We start from the raw sequence: 22977 nt of genomic DNA on the forward strand, positions 1-22977 counted from the left end.
ACCTCACTTTGCCCTGTCAGTTAGGTGCCTAGAGGCCCAGATCAATGGCAGTTAGGTGCTTAAATACCTCTGAGGATCTAGGTCTAAGTCCTGCACCATTCCTCTACATTCACTGCTATTAGGCTTAGGTCCCCATTTAGCTTGCTAGCTTCTGAGGATCCTTCCTCAGGTGCCTGATTCTCCCCATGCATTATATGGAGAGCCTGGGAATCTAACTAGGACCAGGAATTAGGCATTGCCTTCATACCTTTGCACATTTAGCCCATAGAGACATGCCATATATGCTAAAGAAGAATTGACTTTAACTGACATGGATAGTACCAGTTTAATCTTCTGTAGAACTCCAGGCACTATGGGCAGTTTTACACATATACAGTCTTCAGCATGTTACAGACTGTGATGTGATAGTTGGGAGAACTTGAAAACATTTCTTCACCTCCCCCACCTCCAAAATGAAGCCCTGTTTTCTTAGATTAACATTATAAATTAGCATTTTGAATTAATAGGGGGAAATATTTTAACAGAATTGTAGGTCCATTGATTAGAGAGTTGCTGGTTGGTGATTGAGTTCCACTGTGGTTTTGTGTATAAACTTGATCCTTCATATCTGTTTCTCTTTTCTCATAGCTTGCATTTGGAACTGTGCTATTTGAAAGCATTGCTTGTTTGATGTACGACTGCCTGGACTGGAAAAGACAACATCAGCACTACTTGGAAAGCACCAAGTTTATTAATGTCCCTGTAATAACCAAGAACAAACAGGTACAACTCTCTGTAACTTAGGATGCGACTCTGATTATGCAGAGTAATTAGGTACTAATTTAAGTGAAACTGCATGTTTTAACTACTGTGCTCAAAAAATCAAACCCAGGCCATTTACTATCTACATGACCTAGTGTAAATGAAAATCGGGCCTTTTGTCTTAAGTGTTAAATTCTCAGAAATTAAAACAAACCCAAAACAAAACAAAAACAACCACCAACTTGAGCATCAGAAAAAGAAAACTTTTAAAAATCTCACACTATAAAATTAGTCTAATATAACAATAAACATTTCTCCAGTTGGCATAAGAAACTACATTAAATTGGCTCTGAAATTCAGATCCTACAACTTCTTGTGCCTGGGCAGACTTCTGCACCCGCACAGAACTCAGTGGGGTCTCACACAAGTGCAGCAGTCTACCCACACCCAAGAATCTGAGGTATCAAGGCCTTGGTTCTAATCAGCTACCTCTGAACTCTAATAAGGAATGAGTTAGATAAATATCAGAGCTGAACTATCCTCTTTGCTTTTAATTTGAGACATCAAGAAACCTTTCTGTCATCATAATCAAAAAAGAATATTGCTTGTGATCTTTAATCTAAATTTGGGAGAAAAAAAGCCAGAAGTGGAAAAACCAAGAGTAACAAATCCTGCCTTAATTAAAAGCCATTTCTTGTATCTAGCATATAGCATACGGAGCTTTACAATGGTTCTAAAATATAAACATTTTAAAAATTATTTTAAATGCTCTTTCAACATTTTCCAAACAAACTGCATTGCATTCTTTCAAGTCATAAGTAGATGTGAATATTATAATGACTGTTCCAGCAGAAAAGCCAGATTTATCTGAAGATATAGGCCTCTATCCTACAAAATACTCTGTGTGAACATCCCCTGTACTTACACATACCATTGGGTTCCGTGGGATTCTGCATGTCCAAGGGTCATCCTGCATGAAGTAACTTGCCAGATCAGTTGATTTATATAGTAAGATCTAAATCCTTTTTTGGATGCTAGCCATTCAAAAATTGAGGAACAAAAATCTCTGATAATTTTGGCCTAAGTTTTTATTGCATATTTGAAAGTCTTTGCTTTCTGAAGTGAAAGATTAAACTTTTTTTAAAAAAAATTTAAAGTAACATAACAAAATTAGGTTATTTCTTCAATTCAGAGACATCCAGTATATTTAGATTTGATATTATACATCTGCTTAAATATTCTCATATATATATATATATATTATATACATATACACACGTGCACAAACATCATTGAGATAAAGGGAGTTGCATTTTTTCAATGGACAGATATGATATCCAACTACAGTGTAGTTTGTGCCCATGTGTCTCTGGATAGCCTTCATCCCTTTGATTTCCCTAATTCCCTCAATTAGTCAGGAAAAGGGACCCTAATTTAAATCATTTGTAATTTGCTTATTTCTCAACTCATTTTTTTTTTCAAACACAAGCAAATCAGAACAAGTGCCAAAATTAATATTTTTAAATGGTCATTTTGAGTTGTATGGAAAATCTGATAAAAAATATCTTAAAGTATGAAACTGTCTTATCTCCATTCCCACTCCTCTTCTCCCACAGCTTGGAGAAGTCAGAATTGTCAAATGTCTTTGGCAAATGTCTTTGTCCATAAAGAAAAATAATTCACCTCTGGGCTGCAAAAAAAACCAGAAGCCCCACAATACTGTTTTTTTTACCCAAAAAGCAATATGCACCTGAAAATGAATTTAGGAAGTGTCTGCTAATTAGAGGTTGGGCACATAGCAATGCTTTTAATTAACATTGCCCAATACTCCTTTATAAGATCCTGTTTTAGGTTGCTTATGACTTTGCCAAACTTTAACTATAGAGTTTTTAAAATGTTGTTTGGCTTTTCTTTTTTAATTAAGGTTTTTATTATTTTGTACTTTACAAACATTACAGTATAAAAAATAAGAAGATTATAAAGTCTATTACCATCTGTAACATACAGAATAGTGTTAACATTTAAACCCAAAACCATTTTAACAACCCCTTAAAATTAAACCATAAAAACAAATCAGTATTTACAGCTAACAGGGAGACAGCACATTCAAGACAGAGAGATGAATTGTAAAAGCAGGGGGAAAAAGAAGGGGAGGGAAAACAGTCAGTGGGGACGTAGAAGGGGGAATGGGAAAGAGGTATAGATCAACCATGGGGCCTTTAGGTGTTCCTTAGTCATGTTTCTAAAAATGGAGCCCAGATTTCTTCAAACTCATGTAGTTGATCCCTGCAGCAGAAGATGACCGGTTCTTTGGCTGCTAAGTCAGAGATGTCAGAAAACTATTGTTCTATTCGTTGCATTGTTTTTTGCCCATGTTACAACTTTTATTTAATTACAGTCATTTCGTTGGGAAGCTCTAACATTCCATGCTTTGGAGTACAGTCTTGTAATTTGGCAAAGTGTTGTGCTAGTGTCAGGGATGTGCTTTTTGCCATCCTTGTGAAAATTAGCTCAAATTTGGCCAAGTTATGACCCTCTGAAGATCACAGTTTGCACATGACTTGTTAGAATTAAGTCACTAAATTCTTCAGAGTCCATCTACACTGTGCATGTTTCGACTTGGAGTTGCTCCTCCTTGTAGCCAAGAACTGTTCTGGTACCAGGCCCAGGAGCTGAGATCTGGGATAGTGTCTCTCCTGTGCTCTCAATGCTCCCCTTGCAGGCACCCAGGAAACAAGGCAGAAGAAGCAAGCTGACTGGAATGCAGGGGAGTGATGAGCTTTGGTGATAGGGTGCAGGATAGCAGGGCAGAGACAATGAGCCCAAGGGGATTGTGAGGGACTGGCTGATGAGCCGAGGCTAGGGGTGGAGAACTGAGCCATGGAGATGATGAAGAGGGAACTGGGACTGGGACGTGGAGCAGAGAGGGGAGTTGTGTGTGTGGAGGGGACTGGGACAAAAACCAGATGGAGGGCCAAAGGCAGAAGGAGTCCGACTCTATGTATGGGGAGGGGGAGAGATGGAGATTTGCAGTAGGACCAACCAACCTGCAAACTAGTTCTGTCCAGAAGGGCCAAAGCCCAGGAACACAAAACATGAAATCTGGCAGTTTAAAAAGGGTCTCTCTCTCTCATGACAGAGAAGATGTTGTTCAGAGGAGCCAGACACCCACTGGGGTGTCTGAAGAAGTTTGATATGTCTGGTTATCATCAAAGGGTGGTAAACCTTTAGTAAGATAGCCATACATGTAGACTGGTTGTTGTTTCAAAATCCTTTTTCTCTAACTGCTTTATTCCTACTGTTAAAGTAAGCAATACTTTGGTTTTAAAAGGCTGTTTTGTTAGGGTATGTCTATACTGACGGCGGCAAAGTCGCCGCTGCCAGACTGATCTTTCTGGATCCATTGAGCGGTCTGTGTAGGCCCACTCAATCGATCAGGAAGTCAACGGAGTAAAACCACCCCATCAAGTGGCGTAGCGCTGCGTCGACGGGAACGCAGTTCCCCTCAGCGCAGTGCAGTGAAGACGGCACACAGAAGGGAAGCACAGCAGTCGACAGGAGTTACGCAAGCTATTATATTCCAGGAGAGGAAAATGCACAAGACCAAACACTTGAGGGGGTGGACTTGTGAGGGTGGTTCCTTCAATCTCTCCTGTTAAAGTTGTTCCACTTTGGGCAAGTAAGTAAAAAGTCATCAAAGCCAGGGGACTAGATGCTAACCACTGAACTATAGAGTCGTTCTCAGTTTCTCTCTCCAGCTCAGATTTAGACACCTAGCTTTGTGCAAGGGACAGGGCTTAGGACACACTCCTGTTATCATCATCTCTCACTAGCTAGTTTAGGCATCTTCTCACCTAGTGTGCTGGCTTTTGTGGATCTCATGCTAAGGTGCCTGTCTTCCAATTCATTGTATAGGGAGTCTAGGCACCTGACTTAGGCTTTGTGGATCTTTGTGTTCTTCCAGTGATTCTCTGGTGCCTAAAAGTTAAGCGTTGCAACTCTGAATATTAATCCCTTTATGGATCTTGGGCCTTAGTGTTCACAAGTCGCAATCCTAGCCTGGCTACATCTTCCTGTGTTCGTTTGATCAATACTTTTGTTCCTTTAGGCACAGCCAGTTTCTCAGACTATCCCTTCAAAGAAGAAAGTGCAAACAGAAGAAATCCTAGTACCAGGAATTCCACCGCAGGGTATGTGTGAAGGATTAAAATACTAGAATGAATATCTAAATCCTTTAGCAATACTCTCTCTTCTCATCCAGGCTCCTGTTTACACAGTTTTAACATTAATTGTGCAGCAAACTAAAGGATTGAAATAGATGTTGTACAAATACATCCTGGGGCAAATGAATTATCTAAGTTGCAATACATTGCAATTGCAGTGGTGGTGATTGAATTCTTCATAGAATGGCTTTATTGGTTTGAATATTCCTGCCATGCTAGCTAGCAAGGGCACTCAGAACCCTAGGATATACCCCCAGAACCAACCATATCTGACTCGTGTCTGCATAATGCAGTAGGGACATGTTGGCATGGGCGTGAGACTCATGTAGCAGTGCAGTGTGGATGGAGAAGCGTGAGCTTGGAAACAATGGGTCTGCAGGTGTGGGTCCCACAGACCTAGATTTACTGTGCAATGTAAACATGCTCTAAGAGAGGGAATGGTTTGAAGCTGGAGTGATGCTGATAGTTGATCTTGTAATGCAGTGAGGATACAACAGCTAATCCAGTCACTCTGTGCTGCTAATCCAAGCACTCTGTATTACCAGTCAAATCACCCTGTGTAACTCCAGTATTCTTTTGAAGTGTGGTCACTCTTCATCAAACTAGGCTAGCTCAAGTGCAGTAACTCAAGCATACTAGCTCTAGCTAATGGTTGCAGTGAACACAAGCCCTAAGACACCATCGTCATTGAGCGTGCTCTAGCCCTGGGCCCCTCAGTAGGACTTTCCCTGCAATTACAGCTCCCAGTGGAAAAATAGTATGTGATCACGTAATTAAAGATGGTATTATAATGCATACACACATGGAGGCTGAATTAAGGTTGCATGGGCAACCTTAATTCTGTCATTTCCTATTTTTGAGTGCTTGATTTTGCAAACTTTATGTTCTTTCAACATACCTTTTTGTATGTAATTATTTATTAGCTTAGGTTTATTGTTTCTGCTTCACAGCCATGGCTACTGTGAATAAATGTATATAACTTCTGTATTGCTTGGCTGCACAGTGGTTACACTTGGTAGTTTTAATTTATTGTATTTATTTATATCATTTTGTTGTCTATGTACATTACAAACATTAAAAAGAACAGCCATTGCCAACAATATGCACAAGGCACACCATTGACACAGTCCTTTCACCAGACCCTTAGCTGATGTAAACTGATGTACTTCCATTGAGGGGATAAATGTCCTTTAGCTAAGCCAGTGATGACAAATATGTGTTGCACCACTTCATAAAAATCACTAGTTTGTGCTCCAGAACACAATGGATAGCAAATTTCAGAACCTGTGTGCTTCAGTGACAATGTTCTGCTACTTGTGGAGTTCCATCCTGGGGATATCAGCAAGAGATTCTGGTTGAACACAAATGCTACACTGGTGTATGGAAAAGACATAATGAAGTTACACCGGCAGTGCAGCAATAGTGGGAGATTTAGGGTGAGGTTTTCAAAAGCAATCAGTGTTTTCCTAACTCTGTTCCCATTGAACTTGAATCAACTTTCATTGACTTTAGTGGGAGCAGAGTTAGGCCAATGCTTACCTCTTGGAAAATCTTACCCTTAAAGAACAATCTAAGTGTGGACCTAGTCAGAGATGGTCAATTTTTAGACCTTTCAAGGCCTTTGAGAGAGTAACAAGCACCTTGAATCACACCTGGAAGTATATAGAGCACCAGTGCAAAGTATGGAGCATAGGAATTACTATCCACGAGTCGCAGTTAAAAGGAGTTAGGAGTTGGCTAATCTGCACTAGTGGCAACTTCTGAACAGTCTTCAAAAGTAGCCTTAAGTAGGGCACATTACAGCAGTCCAGTTTGAAAGTAACAAAGGCATGATAACTGTGACCAAGTCCCTTCAGAGAAGAAAGTTTCCAAGAAAGATTAAAAAGTAACTGTGGACAGTTGCAGCTTTCATTGTTCATTGTACTGTAAAGGAAATTGATAAGAAAATTAAAATTCCCACATCAACTCTGTTCTTCTGTCCTCTTCTATTGTCCTAATGGTAGAGTCTTTCATGACATGATCATGCAACCTAGGACAACATGACAGGTTGGTAACTAATACAAATCAGCTGTAAGGTGTGATATAATATTCTCTGTCAGTCCAGTAGTCGCTCCAGGTTGGTGTCGTCGAGCCGACCTCCCCCGGCACAGAACGTGGAGTCTCCCTCTCGGCACTGACGTCGCTCCCTGGCACCGGAGGCAGCGCATGCCAGGAGGCAGCACCAGTCGAGGTCTGCCAGGTGGCGCTCGGACAGCTCCCGTTCCAGATCCCCGGCACCGAGGAGTTCACTCTTACCCAGATGGCGCAGAACCCAGTCACTGCCAGAGGACCTGGCACCGATGAGTTTGCCTGCACCAAGGCGGCGCGGAACCCGGTCATCAGAGGAAAACCCGGCACCACAGAGTTTGCGGTGCGGAACCCAGTCGCCGGAGTCTGGTTCGGTACCGAGGAGTTCGGGACAACGCCGACCTCGGTCACCAAAGGTGTCTGCAGAGCTGCAGGGCAAGAGGCAGCAGAAATCATTAGTGCCAAGACAACGTTCTGGTACCTCTAGCTCTTCGAAGCGTGCCCCCACTCATCGGCATCGCTCGTGGCGATGGAGGTAGTCCTCGTCATCCTCCAGGTTGGAGACGTTGAAAGGGCAGTCCCCGGCACAGAAGGGCGCCCAGGACCAAGGATGAACATGGCACTGCTGGTCCAGGTCTGACTCTGACAATGCTCCGGGGTCTCCCAGGGGGGACAGTCGTTGGGCGAGTCGACACCCCCACAAAGCGTCAGAGCCTGTGGCGTAGTTAGCCCCGGGTTGGACCCAGGCACAATAGCCGCAACAATAGCCTTATTGGACCCCATGGGGTATCCAGGTGGGGCTGGGGCCCCAATTCATTAAATTGTCGGGGGTACAGTCCGTGCCTCCAGCACAGGAGAAGGCCCATCAACACCACTCCTCAGACGAGAAGTCGGACCCCCTGGCGGGAACCTCAGCAGGTACAACCCTTCGCCAGGAGGGGGCACGCCCGCCGGCTGCACCTCTGCAATCCTCTTCCTCCTCACCTGACGAGGCCGTCTCCCAGGATCACTCTGCACCACAGGAGGATTTCAGGGCACGCCAGGAGCAACCTGGGACTGGAGGTGGAGGAGCTAAAAGAGGCCACACATAGCCTCTTTAATGTGCTGGTGGTGGCTGCCCCAGCACGAGTGGCCCTCCCAGTCCACGAAGGGGTCCTTAAGATTGTGAAGGCCCTGTGGCAAACCCTTTCCTCAGTCGCCCCTACGTCAAAGGTGGCCAAGAAGAAATATTACGTCCTGGCCGAGAGGGTTGAGTATTTGTTCACACACCTTGCCCCGGGAACCCTGGTAGTAGACGCAGCTAACCAGCGAGATAGGCAAGGTCAGCCAGGGTCGACTCCCAAGAACAAGGACAATAAGAAGCTGGACTTGTTTGGGAGAAAGATTTATTCCACGGCAAGTCTTTAGTTAGGATTGCCAACCATCAGGCCCTCCTAGGCAGATATAATTTCAACCCATGGAACTCCCTCAGGCGGTTCGCCAAGGCCTTGCCCCAGGACCAGGCTGCAGACTTTAATACTATCGTGGAGGAGGGAACTGTGGTAGCTAGAGAAGTGCTTCAAACGTCCTGTGATGCTGCTGACTTGGCGCGCAGGCCATAGCCTCCGCCATCTGTATGCGAAGGTGCTCGTGGCTGCAATCCTCAGGCCTGTCCCAGGAGGTGCAACAGTCTATCCAGGACCTCCTCTTTGATGGGTCGGCCCTATTCTCAGACCAGACCGATGCGAAGGATTGTCCGACCTCCTGGGGGGCCCTTGCTGTGGAGCTGAGGACGAGCTAGGGGGCTGATTTCTTCTTCTAAACCCCCTATTTCTATCCCTATGCCTATAGGGTTGGAACGGCCTGGGCTGCAGCCTTGGTTGCTGCTGCGCCTGGGGCCATGATTGACCCCTGGAAAACTGGGGCATGTAAAGGCCCAGGGAGCGAAGTGTGTCCCTGGAGTCCTTCAGACCGTGCAATATAATAATCCTTCTTTTATGATTAAAATACTTTTATTTTATTAAAAATAAATGGATATATGGGAAGGAGATATGTCAAGAGCTGAAGTTCACCACTGTGCAGACGAAGCAGTAGAGGCTTTAACAATTAGGTCCTTTCCTTATATTTTCTTACAGCAGTGCCACAGCCCTAATTTAGGAACATAAAGGAGAGATTCAAGGAGTTAAATCAGGAATGTCTTACTAACCCTTTCTACCAAAGTCAAAGGAAAACCAGCTGTCTCAGTATGTCATTTCTGCTTTCTACAATAGAGGAAGAAGTTTCTTTTCTGACTCCTGATGTGGACATGAGGTATTACAATGATTTGCTAAGTCAGATTCCTGAGGAATTCATTTCTGTTCCTTTGATGATGTACTGCATGGTGGAACAGGTGAGTGTGTTTTCATATTAATTTACACCCATCATGCAGGCTGAGCACTGTGATAGTGAATAATCAGTGAGAGACAAATCAGTCAGGTTCATCCCAAAATAAGAGAATGTACATAGCTACACTACCCAAGGAGGATCAGTAGGAAGGAATTGCGACTCAGAAAAGATGCTTTTGTTTGCCTTGCTTTATGGAGTTCAGGAGTTAGGTTTTTTCATTCCTTTTCATGGTGCAGATCACTTCCACTATGTGCCCAGCTACCTATTCCAAGGCTCCTACTGCTCTATGCCTTCTCTCCACCCACTTTCTCACAGAGAGGAGTATTAGGGTAAGAAGTCCCTGCCTTTTTCACCACTCTCTGTGGTCAGAGCTGCAATCTGAACAGCCGTCGCTCAGTGAAGCAGAGGAATAAGACTGTTCTTGCTCCTCCTTCCTCCCCTGCCTGGTTAAGTAAGGTCAAGGGTTAATCTAGCCTACAATAACTGCTGGCGAGTGTTTTGTCTCAGAGTTGTCAAAAATAAGCATGTAATACAGGTGCAAAATGAAAATGATCACTCATACCATTGCACATGGGTCCCAGAACTGTTTGTGGCAGTTTAGCTTTTAGGGAGTGTTTCCAGACAGTCTACAGTGGATCTTCAGTCTGTAGCTTTGAGATCAGAACTCAGACCTGTCAATCATTGGCTTATCGATAGTCTTCCCTGCAAAGAGACTGCAAATTTTGTTCTGCTTCTACAACAACAAACAAGGTGTACAGTCCTTGCTGCAGAAGTTTTGAACTGATGGATCAAAAACTTTTCTAAACTAATGCAAAAACCTAAAAGTTAAATTTCTGGTGCAGTTGTGCTTTAATTTAGCTGGATATGTGCTAAACTTTTGGACTGGGTCCCTTTTCCCCTGGTAGCTGAGCAGAGGTTACTCTAGGTTAATTAACACACTTGGAGCCAATCAAAGCCCCACCTAGGACTTGTTAAAAAGCCTCCCTTCCAGAGAAAGGGTGTGGTTGGAGTTGTGGGAGTGAGGTGAGCTACTGGAGAGTGTTTGAGCAGGCAAGACACTGTCAAGATCCAGGAGGGTTTAGGAGAAGGAGCAGAATGATAGCTGGAAAGGACACTGCAAGTACAAAGACTGGGGGAAGGAAAAGCCCTGCCCAAAGAGGGCAAAGGATCTTTCCCAGGCCTGGAGGCTAAGGGAAGAGACCCTGCCAGAAGGTAAGGATTGAACTGGACATTTGGTTTGGGCACTACCATCCCCATGGGGCTGTCAGAGATCAAGAACCTTCCCTGACAAGGAGGCCAGGAAGTGTCCCTGTCTGAGCAGGGTATGGACATTAAGTCAAGGGGCACAGGGAAGCCAGCAGCTTTCCTGAAGCCACAGCATGAGGCTGCTGCTTGTAGGGTCCCTGGGTTGGGGCCTGGAGTCAAGGGTAGGACAGGGCCCCTCTCCCCCCTGAATCCTCCACTGAATATTTATTGGAGGGGCAAGAACCCCACTAAAGAGGCAAGGGCCTCAGAGAACCAGAGGCAGGATTGGGAGCCAGCAGGGAGCAGCCATCTTAGAGCAGCTGCAATATCCTCACCCACCACTAGAGGGTGGAAGAAACGCTGAGGGGTGAAGCAATTCCCTGACCTACCGCTAGAAGGAAGCTCTGGACCCACTGAGGTAGAGGAAGAGCTTTGTCACACCACCTAGAGAACTTTTACTGAAAAAATGTAGTGTCTGAGTGAGAGGTGCCTACGGGCTTTAGTGACAGGTGTACAGGGGCTTTTTTGAATCCCAGTCATGCCTGATCCTGAGATTTAGGTGCCTAAAATAAGTCTTTTTTTTTTTTTTTTTTAATCTAGCCCAATTCCTCTAAGCAAAAATTGCTAGCATCACCCTGTCTCTGCCTGCCTTGTCAGCCAGATTAGTGTTGGAATTAGGAACTCTATCTATGTAGCATCTGTACTTAAACGAACTACAAATCAATGCTATAATGACATCTGACTTGTTTTCTGACTGGTAGGTTGTTGCAGTTGAAGAAGGTCTTACACCACCAAGTCGGGTGGTCCCAGAACCACGAGCAGATGGGCTGGATCATAGCCTTGCAGCACATATAGTCTCTATCCTTCCCTCTCTTGCCCTCTCTGAGAGTGAAAAAAAGGTTAATATTGTCTTTTACCTTCAGATTTCCTTGATAGCTAAACAAATCTGTGTGTTAATTTTTAATGCATGTGTCCTTTTCTTGTTTAATAGAATCTCTACAACTCCTTTTTTCCTAATGACAATGAAGAAAAAATTGTGGTCCCCAAATGGCCTCTTCTATTAAACTACCATGATACTTTATCTCAGAGGCTACACCTGCTCAAGGTACAATACTGTGTCTTATATCAACAGTCTTTAAGTCTACAGAAAGAGCATTAATTTAGAATACTTCTTTTAGAAGTTCCAGAGAGGTAGCCTTGTTAGTCTGTTTTTAGTAAAACAGGGAGAATCCTGTGGCACCTTAAAGACTAACAAATGTATTTGGACATAAGCTTTCGTGGGCAGAAATCCACTTCGTTGGATGCATTTCTGCCCACGAAAGCTTATGCCCAAGTAAATGTGTTAGTCTTTAAGGTGCCCCAGGACTCTCACTGTTTTTCTTTTAGAAGGTAGAGTAGGAGAACACAAACTTTGCCCACCTGATGGCCACATTTAGTCACTTGCCAGGAATCCAAAGGCTGTACTTAATTTGCTTAAAATGGAGCAGATTGCAGCCAGCCATGGAGACTACAGATCCCAGCATGCAATGTACCATATTGATCTGAGTGGCCTGGCCACAGTGCTGATGTGGACATTTAGCTTTTGTGACTGCATCTTCATATAACTTATAGCATGGGATACATTATAGAACTCTGTGGGCTTCACTCTGGACCACCGCTGAGCTAGGGGATTACTATTCTGAAGAAATTAGAGTTTCTGCAGGCACTGAGATACTACAATGATGAGTGCGGTGTAGCAACTAGAATGGAATAGATTAGAGAGGATGGGGGGCAGCTCAAGGAAAGACACAGAGCTGTTTATGGAAGAACACCAGAGTGCATCCAGATGAGCTAAATGGGCAGAGTGTAGCGCCCCTGCAGGGCAACAAGAGTTATCTAGACATGATGTGGGCAGAAGTGTAGAGTAAGTTTAGAGTAAAATTTGATGCAGATGAAACTTGTAAGACGATAAAGGGTTTCAAGTAGAAGAAGGGTGACGGTCGAGTGGTAGGTGAGGAAAATGCTTTTGGGCAGCAACCTAGATTCTGGGAGGCTAGAGAGGCGGAAGTTGCTCTAGTCAGTGCAGGAGATGTCCAAGACATGAAAAATGTAGATAGTAGTATGAATCAAAAAGGATTCTTTCCCCAAGAATCAGGCAGCACAAGATAATACTGAAGAGGTTTATTCACGGTACCGGGAAGACTGCCTTAAACAGCTTTAAATTCATGGTTTTACAAAAGTTACTTATATACGGTTTTTTTATCACTTAAACAATCCATTTACATTTCTTCTATCTATTCACTTACAAATACAGACATTGTTCCACCCAGAAAGTACAGGAGTGATAATGACAGATACAGAACATACGTGCAGAGACACTCTAATTACATCAATGGATCTATGACTATGTTTGGGCGGGGGGGGGGGGGGGGGGCAGGTTGGAGAGGTACACCGTACATGCCAGAGGGGGTGTAAAGAATGTGCTGTTCTCATTGTGAGGCAGAATCACTGAGTGGACATCTGGCCTTCCGAGTTATCAGGTATTTATATATGCCATTGTCCTTGGAGCTCTGTTATGTCTGCTTGTTAGCTATGTGGGTTTCGGTCTAGCTAAAAACTGCTTCAGGCCTAACAGTAGGGATGGAAAGAGGAAGGAACAGGTTTGGGAGATATGATAGAGGAAAAAGGTATTAAAAGTAACACAGAAGACAGGGGATATAATAGTAAAAATAACAAAAGCAAAACTGAACAAAGTTGAGAAATCTCAAGCCAGTACAGTTCTTTAAATCTATCGTAATGCTGCTGTCAAAGAAGCATCAATGAGTTATATGATTTCGTGATTATAATGACTATGGACAGAATATAGACCAACTAAGAACATGTGGAAGGGAACGGCTAATACAAAAGCATCTTTTGTAGTCTTACCAGACTAAATCAATACATATTTTCTATATTCCAGAAAAAGTTCAGATTCTGGCTAAATGGCAAATAATTTTGTGATCTTTAGCAAATATCAGTTAATTGTGCCTTAATTTATTTTCTTTTCCTTCTGGTATATTTTCACTCCCCCACAATGAAGAAAGTAAACAATAACTGATTTCATCTTCCACATAAAGGCACTGATTCAGTAAAGCACTTTTAGCATATGCTTAACTTTTAGCATATGCTTAACTCCCATTGACTTCAAAGTAAAGCATATGTGTGGGGTTTTTGGAGCGGTGGGGGATGGAGTTGTGTGCTGAACTGGAATCCAAGTTATTTAAATAAATTTGAAACGTCTTTTTGTTGTGAAAGCTTACTTAGCTTTTGTCCTTATTGCTCTTTGCTTCAGGTCCAAGGGGGCTTAAACCCAGAAAAGATTGAACAGGATATGATGGACAAGTTGCCACTGGTGGAACTTCTCCAATTCCCCCTTCCTCCACCTGGGAACAACACTAAACGCTTGGCCAGAGTTCATGAGCTCATGCATTATTGCACCAGTGGTAACTTGATTTTCTTTTTTATTAATATGATTTCATCTTTTGTTGACAGGTTCTTATGAGACAGTTGGAACCCACGTTTTGGGCCACTGTCTCAATTTACCTTCACAGTACCAGCCAGTATCTATCACCATTCATACACTTGTGTGTACCATAACCTACCATGGAGCTTGGCCTAACACCAAACCTCAGTTCTTGTTAGAGACTGCGTGATTGACAGTTGAGCATTAGCAGCATGTCAGGACTCACTCAAACACAAATTCTGAATTAAATTGAGACAAGAATATCAGTCACTCAAATTACTAGTTCTGGTTCTAGTGCACAGAGCAAATACTGGGAACCACTGAGATATATAATGTACTTGTTTACAAAGAAAATTTTGATTGAAAAAGACTTGTCTTGGACTGGAAGGATTACTTGGGGAAAAAACATGGCTTTCTCATTGTGTTCTCTTTGAACTGCCCATGTTAACAGTCCTGTAGTATCTACGATAGTCACATTTTCTGTTGTCATGATAAGCTCACTTTTCTATCAAGAATTGTCTCTGCAGTTCTTAATTCTTGTAATGTGTGTACCTAGTTGATGAACACTGTGCAACAGTTAGAAAGGCTAAATGAGTGTCCTCTAGTGAGACTGAATGTTCAGTGTAAGGGTACATTTAGTAATAAGCATCCAAACCCCTTTCATTCCTTTTTTACTTGTAATATCTCTGACTACCATCTGATCAATCCATCACCATCTGATTGGTCCATCAATCATTACTGAAATTGCCACCACCATTAGCTCCCTTGTTGACAGGCTTAACAGCAATGCCAAGGACAATATATCTAGTCAGTCTTCCATTTACCTTTCACTGAAATGTAAGGACAATTTCTGTGGATGGTTTTAATTCTCTTTCAGAACTCTTGAGTTGGGCTGAAGTAGAAAGAACCTTCAAAGTGTTTACTTTTGAAAGCCTGAGACTGACTGGGTTGGAAAAAACTGGCCTACTGGAGGGCTCAGGGTTAATGCTTGGAGGTGATTATGAAGTATCTTATATCCCCTGGGATAATCCAGCCAGGTTTGCAAGACATCTGAGACAACTATCAACTGTGGAAAACCTGTTTGATGAGAAAACTCCCAATAGCTCAGGTAACAGCCTATCTATCAGTATTATTTCTAAAGAATTTAAACATGCTATTCACTAGTCTTTTTCATTTACATTAATTCAGTATTATTTGTTATTACTGGGATGTGATGATTCTCATGTTTTAGGAGCCATTCAGTCATCACGTACTCTATATTCCTTTCATCCGATACCCAAGTAGGAATACTGGATAATGACATAACTGGGCATTTTGTATGACATAATTAAATAGTTTATTTAAACAAGTCTTTAAAAGCAATATCTATGTAAAAGAGCTCTGCATAGTAACACCACTATGGACTCTTCACCGGGGCCTAGTCAGGAGGTAAGAAAGCATGCACATAAGCATGTCAGTAAGTCTTCCTCTAAGCCTAAGAAGGGAGAGACTCCTTCCACGAGTTCCAGTCATGGGGACAGAGCATGCCCTAAAGCGCACAAACATGAAAAGAAGCTAAATAAATCAATGGATTCACCAGTACCAGGTGCAGACCCATATATATAGTCAACTTTGACATCCCTCAGAGCCAGAGAGCCCTCAGAGCCATCCCTCAGAGCCAGAGAGCCATCCCTCAGAGCCAGAGAGCCATCAAATGCTTTTGATTCTGGGAAGGTCAGGAAAAGCAACAGAGCCACAAAAAGTGTTTGTCTTGGGAGAGCCAAGGTCTCCACTCCTCCTAGGGCCCTTTACTTCCAGGGAGAAATTGTCTCCGGCACCAGACGTGCCACATCTGAAGCACTGCTCACCCACCCGCCACCACGGCGGTGTACACGCTTCCGCTGGTACTGCCAGTACCACCAATGGAACCAATCTCCAAGTTTTCATCTTCAGAGGACTCAGATAAAGATCAGGGACCGCCCATCCCTTCCTGCCACTACGAGTACCAACAGAGGTCTTCTACATCATGGTAGTATACTCCACTCTAGGCGCCACAGAGCCACTGGTTTCCTGTGCCATGGGGCCCTCCTCAGCGACCTCTGGATCTGTCCTGCTGGTCCTATTGGGAATCCTGGCCTCAATACCCTCCCTCAGAACCCATCTGTTCCGTCAGAGAGGCTTCACCTATTTCCCTGTCTCAGGCACCTTCGAGTAGACACTTGGAACCGGTAATGGAAAATGAGCTGCTCAGTCTGGCTTTGATGGTACCACCAGAACAGGATTGTTTCCTACCATCCTCTCTGGATGCAGCAGTGGCTTTGACATCCCCCACCCATCATCTGATGACTATCACCAATTCCAGGATCTCCTGTGTAGAGTGGCTGGAGAGCTTCACATTCCTCTGGAGGCGATCCAAAGCACTCAGCATTTCTAGTATGAGTAAATTAAAGAAAGGTCAATAACTGTGTCATGTTAAATTGGGAGGCGCCATCAGTACATCATTGCGATGGGAAATACATTTACACACTTACCCAAGGTTCCTTCTCCGGTCTATATCTGTCCCTGCACAGCCTGTTCTTCTTTGAGTGATGTCCCTGTGAGCGCTCTACTTCAGCTGTCGGTGTGTCCCAGTGCCATTGATTGGAGATTTTCGCAGCAGTGCCTGTACGGGCCGCACATGCACGGAGGGTGTCTCGCGGTGTTGTTGGTGTCCTAAGCACCGCTCGCACGGCCCAACCCCTTCTGTTCCTTTTCAACCATCCTTGGCCTGAGACGCAGCTCCGCAGCACTCCTTTCCTTCTAAGATAAAAGTAAAAAAATAGTTAATTTAGGCATAGTTTAGTCATAGTTTCTAGTCATAGAATAAGTTAGTCAAGTTAGATAGTTAAAAAATAAAAATAAAATGTTATTAGCTATTTTCAATTAGACATAAGGGAGTATCATCTTCCCTAAATCTTAGAAATGCCTGGATCACCAGGATTTAAGAGATACGAGTCCTGCAGGAAAGCAATCCTGATCTCTGACGGACACGCTTTCTGTGTCAGGTGTCTCGGAGAGGGGCACATCCCTGCCAAGGGCACACACTGAGCCAAACTCAAAGCAAGAACCAGGCAAGATAGAGATCTCCGCCTCAAACTTATCCTTATGGAAGAGTCCCTGCAGCCCACTTCTGAGTCTGATACCGGAGAAAAAGGCAGCACTATGGCTCAAACCTCCAACATAAAAAGAAAAAGAGCCATGACCTCACCTGTTAGAGATTCTCCAAAACTAAAGCGGTCTCCAGCCAGGTCTCTACCTCCCATATCATCTACCTCACAGGAAAGTTCAGGTATAGTGCCTACCACTTCTGGCACCGTGGGCACCAAGAATGCATTGTCACAAGGCCACAAATCAATGTTGGCTACAGCATGGTCGACACCAGCTAAGCTGGTGCCAAAACCCACACTGACACGTATGCCACCGCCTTTGGCGCCACCATCGGCACCAGTGAGGGAAAAGATCAAATCTGCAGTACCGACCACCATACCGAAAGAACAGACAGCCTCGGCACCAGCAGCACCGGCAACACATTCACAGCACCGCACACAAGAAGATACACCTCCATTACATTCCCCTCTCTACAGTACCGACAGTTCACCCTACATGCAGGCATCACAGTCATCCATCTCACCTATTCCCATTTCACTATCTAGATGACAGGATGCAAGATGAGAACTCTCCAACCACAACTCATCCTCATCTCCGGATGAGGCAGTGATGCCTCCCCCACCGACCAAGGCCGATGATTTCAAACAATTCCAAGAATTGTTTAAACAAGAAGCAATAAGTCAGGACATACCTCTACAGGAGGTTGAACAGAGCCAACACAAGCTACTACAAATACTACATACATCAGCCAATACAAAAATAGTCCTGCCGATTAATGATGCAACCTGCCGATACCATCTGGCAAACACTGGCATCAATCCCACCAACCTGTAAGGGGGCTGATAGGAAATACTACATTCCATCAAAGGGTATGGAGTTCCTATTCACTCCCCCTCCTAATTCCCTGGTGATTGATTCAGAACATCACAGGAATAAACAGGCTCAACTAAAATCCACTCCAGGCGATAAAGATAATAAACATCTAGACCTGTTTGGATGCAAGGTGTACTCCTCAGCAACTTTGCAATGTAGAGTGGCTAATTATAATGCCCTATTAGCCAAGTATGACCATGACAATTATGGAAAAATTAACTAACTGAAACAATACTTACCTGAAGACAAGCAGACACAACTGAAATTACTAGTAGACCGAGGGTCAATTAATCGCACGAACAGCTCTGCAGGCATCCCTCAATGTAGCAGATACGGCAGCTCGCACAACAGCAACAGCCATTGCTATGCACCACGCCTCCTCCAATCTTTCGACATTCTGAGGGATCTGCAAACAAAGGTGGAAGATTTACTCTTTTGATAAAAACAAGCTATTCTCTAAGAAAACAGATGAGACTTTACATTCTATGAAAGACTCCAGGACGATCCTCAGAACCTTGGATATATGTACTCCATCGTTCAAACGTAGAAGGTATCAACTGTACCACAGGAGAAACTTCTTTTCCAACCGCCAACAAAAGCTTTATAATAGTTACAGGCAGAAGCAGAGGTCACAAAGAAAGAGACAACCATCGAACCAGTCCACCTTCTCTCAACCTGCTCAGTCCATGCAGTTGTTTTGAGGGCTTGGTCGAGGGTCTGGACACACCCTACTGGCAGGAACACCAACTATTTTTGGACACTGATTACACCCTTTTTTCACCATGTGGGTGGCAATTACCACAGACAGATGGGCCCTAGAAATCATCTACATGAGCTACTCCATTCCCTTCATATCCATACCACCCACCCACTCATCCTCCCTGTCCTCCTTCAAGGACCCCTCCCACGAGCACCTGCTACAGCAGGAAGTGCTCCACCTACTACAATTGCGAGCAATAGAAAAGGTCCCACCTCGATACAGGGGCAGAGGATTCTCCTCCCAATATTTTTTTACACAGAAGAAGAACAGGGGGTGGAGACCAATTCTAGATCTCAGAGCACTCAACAAGTTCATCCATGTTAAAAAATTCAAAATGGTTACTTTAGCAACGATAATTCCTGCATTAGAACATGGAGATTGGTTCTCAGCCCTCGACATAAAAGATGCTTACTTTCATATTACCATACACCCATCTCATTGATGGTTTCTTCAGTTTATAGCCAGTATGTAACACTACCAATCAGGGCCCAAGCATAATTTTTTTGGGCCCAGTACAAACTTGTAACACAGGCCCCCTCCCACACACATATCACAATCCCTCATCCCATACGTACAAACTCATGAGCCATGAAAAAAATTTTCCTCATGGCAGTGGGGGTTGCAGCCTTGCTGGGCCCCAGTAAAGTGTACCTTCCCTCCCCCCATGTGGGGGCCGGGCTACCAATATGGCCTTCGGCCTGTCCACCACACTGCAAGTCTTTTCCAAAGTACTTTCGGTGGTCGCAGCACACCTATGACGACTAGGGGTGATAATTTTTCCCTGCCTAGATGACTGTCTCCTCCAAAGCCCAACCTGTGCGGAGGCAGAATACAATACACAGAGTACCATAGATATTTTCCGAGGACTAGGCCTACAGATAAATTATCAGAAATCAGTCATGGTACCAACTCAAACCCTAGAGTTTATAGGGGCACAACTCGACTCAATCAGGACAAGAGCAATACTATCAACTCAGAGATTCCCCTTTTACAAATTCAGTGTCACTATGAGCCCATCTGAAATTTTTATCAAAGATATCATCTTCTTTCCATGTGAACCAGGCCATATACCTGCTGACATTTTATCCCAAGCCCCACAAGGAGCAACTAGAGGCTAGATGGCACACATTAGATGTGCAAAGAGCGCTACTAAAGTGTTTCACAAATCACCGAGACTATTTGTCTCTATGACAGAACACTCAAATGGCACCACAATATCCACCCAAAGACTTTCCATATGGATATCATGATGTATACAACTATGTTATGAACAATCAAGGACAAAACCCCGGTCCATATCAAAACTCACTCTACTAGAGTGATGGCGACCTCCGTTGCCTTCCTTAACAACGTTCCCATATCCAAAATATGTAGGGCGGCCACTTAGGCTTCCGAACACACATTTGTAAATCACAACACTATCAGGACTAATGCTAATCTGGACACTCAACTAAGGTCCACAGTATTAACATCAGTTACCGGGACTGATCTGAAGTTCCCCCTGCCAGTAGCAGGATACTGCTCTATAGTCACCTGAAGTGGAGCGCCCACAGGGACATCACTTGAAGAAGGGATACACATCTCGAAGAACCTCCATTACTGCACAAGATGAGTAACTTTCTCTTCTCTCCACATGGCCAGGAGATCCAATATCTCCTGTCTCCTCAGGCCGGAGCACATCTGCAGTGTGTAGCCAGGATAGCTGGCAGGACAGTTGCGCACAACAATGGAGAGCTGCAAGATGTGTTCACCAAGCTGGACAATCAGGAAAAGCATTAAAAAAATTCTTGGGGTTTTAAAATGGCGGGGACCTTCTGGTCTGCGTGACCCATGGGCAGTGGAGTTCACAATTGTGAGCAGTCCAGTCAACGTCGGGCATTGTGGGACAGCTGCTGGTGAACTGTTAGGATCGACATAGATAATGCAGTGTCTACCCTCACGTTGCGTCGACCTCAGTACATCAACCATGGCTCAATGCTGCTTGGGGAGGTGGTGCCATTGCACCACTGTAATGGTGCTTAGATCAGCGGGAGACAAATATAAGTGTAGACACATGCACAACTAGGTTGACTCAAAGTGGCGTACATCGATCTAACTTCGTAGTGTAGTCCAGGGATCAGACTCCCTTAGACCTCCTTATATTTACCAATGTATGAGTTTAAGGGAGTGAAACTGGCATAATTTACACATCAGAAATTTGGAAGAAGATATAAACAGTTATAAATGAAAGTAGGAGATGATTTATTTTAACTAAGGACTTGTCTACCTTGGACATTAGTGTGTGGTAGGCCAGTTGTGAATCTACAGTAAACTAGCTTCCCATGCATTAAAGTCCCACCAGGACACTTCTACAGCACACTAAAAGTTCTGTAGTGCATAAAGCAGAATTTTTAGTGCACTGTAGCAATGTCCATACAGGATGTTACTGCATGGTAAGCTAGTGCGCTGTAGATTCACGCCCTGATGTATTGTGCACTAACATCCCAGGTAGCCAAGCTCTTCACCTGTTAAAAGCCTCCAGTTCATTGCTTTTCTTTAAAATTTCTTTAAAAGTGAAGTTCTGCCCCTAAACACATGGATTACACCAGCTTAGACTCCATGACACTCAAGTAGACTTAGCAGACCAAAGTCAGAGGTATTGTGTAAGGGAAGCATATGTTAGATATTGGTAAGTGGGTGTGAGACTACAGCAGTATGAGAAAGACTAAGTTGGTGCAACTTATATATTGGAAGGTGAAAGAAGGTGGAAGTTATGCCAGTTTAGAGTCCCTTTTTAGTTTTACTTAGACTGACCTCTGAATTTGGTCTGGGGGGTCCATTAAAAACTTGTTCTCAGACAGTTAACTGAGTATCTAAGCATGATTTTATAATTGGTATCTGGATAAGTTCTATTTCATTTCTTGTCTCTGGTATTAACATTTCTTCAGCAAGCCTCTCTGGCAGTTTTATCATTATTGTAGTCTGACTTGGAACTGAGGGTATTTCCACACTGCAGGTGGGAGCGAGTCTCCCAGTCCAGGTAGACAAACTCACGCATTAAAAAGAGCAATGTAGACATTCCAACTCAGACAGAAGCCTGAGCTGACCTCCTAGGCTTGAGAGCCTGTGCTCCAGCCCAACCCAGAATGTCTATCTTGCTATTTTTAGCATGTTTGCTCAAGCCCTACTAGTGCTAGCTTTAGCACTGCTGGCGTAGGTCTGTCTACCTGGGCTGGGAAGCTCACTCCCAGCTGCACTGTAATTATATCTTGATTGGCAGTGTCTTAGAGAAATCAAATTCGATGGAAAAGACCTATTTGATCCATTTTCTGGGGGATTCTGCATCTCATGAATCTGCTTTCTGTTGCATAGAGCCTAACCTGAAAGAGAAGCTGCAGTTTTGTAGTGAAGATTTTTTGGCATTGACACAGGAAGAGAGCAGCAAAGGGCAATCAGAATCTTGCTTTTCAGGTAATGGAATCTTAGACTGCTCCATTTCCCCTTCCCTGGGATCTGGTGCAGCATTATTCTCGAGTATTTTTGTCCAATCCAGTATTAAATATCTTAAACAAGGGAGCTCCTACCACTTCTCTTGGAAGAGTATTCCACAAAATAATAGATCCATTAGGAAATGATGAAGGGGATATCTGTGGCAAGTGACAAGACTGTCTAAAATCATGCTACAGATTGATTTGCAATGCCTAGATCCTGTAGATGAAGGATTTACCAGTCTGCAGTGGGAACTATCTGTCTTTTATGCAAAAATATAAAGTCAAGCCTGTTCTTGTGTGGATTTTCTCTCCAGTTAGAAACTAAGTATATTAGTAAGGTGTATTATATGAGGTGTATATTAATAAGTATATTATATAAGGACATGGCCAGAGATAAGGTGAAATAGGCATCCCTTGATGGTTATAACATAGCAGGAAGGACAGCTGTCTATGGAATAGATATTCAGAAACATGTGATGGGAAGGAGGGAGTTGGGAGGTAACCATTTGTTTGCTTGTTTCACTCTGAAAGTCTATAAAATGGTGGTCCACCCAATTGCCAATATATGGCAACAGAACTGGGCAACAAAGTGTTAGTTTAGTGTTGGGCAGATAATCTGTTCCACAG

The 22977-nt window shown here is 43.7% G+C and overlaps 1 protein-coding gene across 1 annotated transcript in view; it reads left to right on the top strand.

The window, feature by feature from the left end:
* Positions 1-22977, top strand: part of SPAG17 (sperm associated antigen 17) — a 156131-nt gene that overhangs the window by 56625 nt on the left and 76529 nt on the right. Inside the window, exons 8-14 of the mRNA XM_067545964.1 lie at positions 628-762; positions 4850-4931; positions 9281-9399; positions 11402-11539; positions 11632-11745; positions 13951-14101; positions 14999-15229. Of these exons, the coding sequence (XP_067402065.1) occupies positions 628-762; positions 4850-4931; positions 9281-9399; positions 11402-11539; positions 11632-11745; positions 13951-14101; positions 14999-15229 (970 nt within the window). The remainder of the gene's footprint in view (positions 1-627; positions 763-4849; positions 4932-9280; positions 9400-11401; positions 11540-11631; positions 11746-13950; positions 14102-14998; positions 15230-22977) is intronic.

This window comes from Emydura macquarii, unplaced genomic scaffold (genome assembly GCF_026122565.2).
Source record: "Emydura macquarii macquarii isolate MOO-44397 ecotype Brisbane River unplaced genomic scaffold, CSIRO-AGI_Emac_v2 contig_1119, whole genome shotgun sequence".
Taxonomy (NCBI): Eukaryota; Metazoa; Chordata; order Testudines; family Chelidae; genus Emydura; species Emydura macquarii.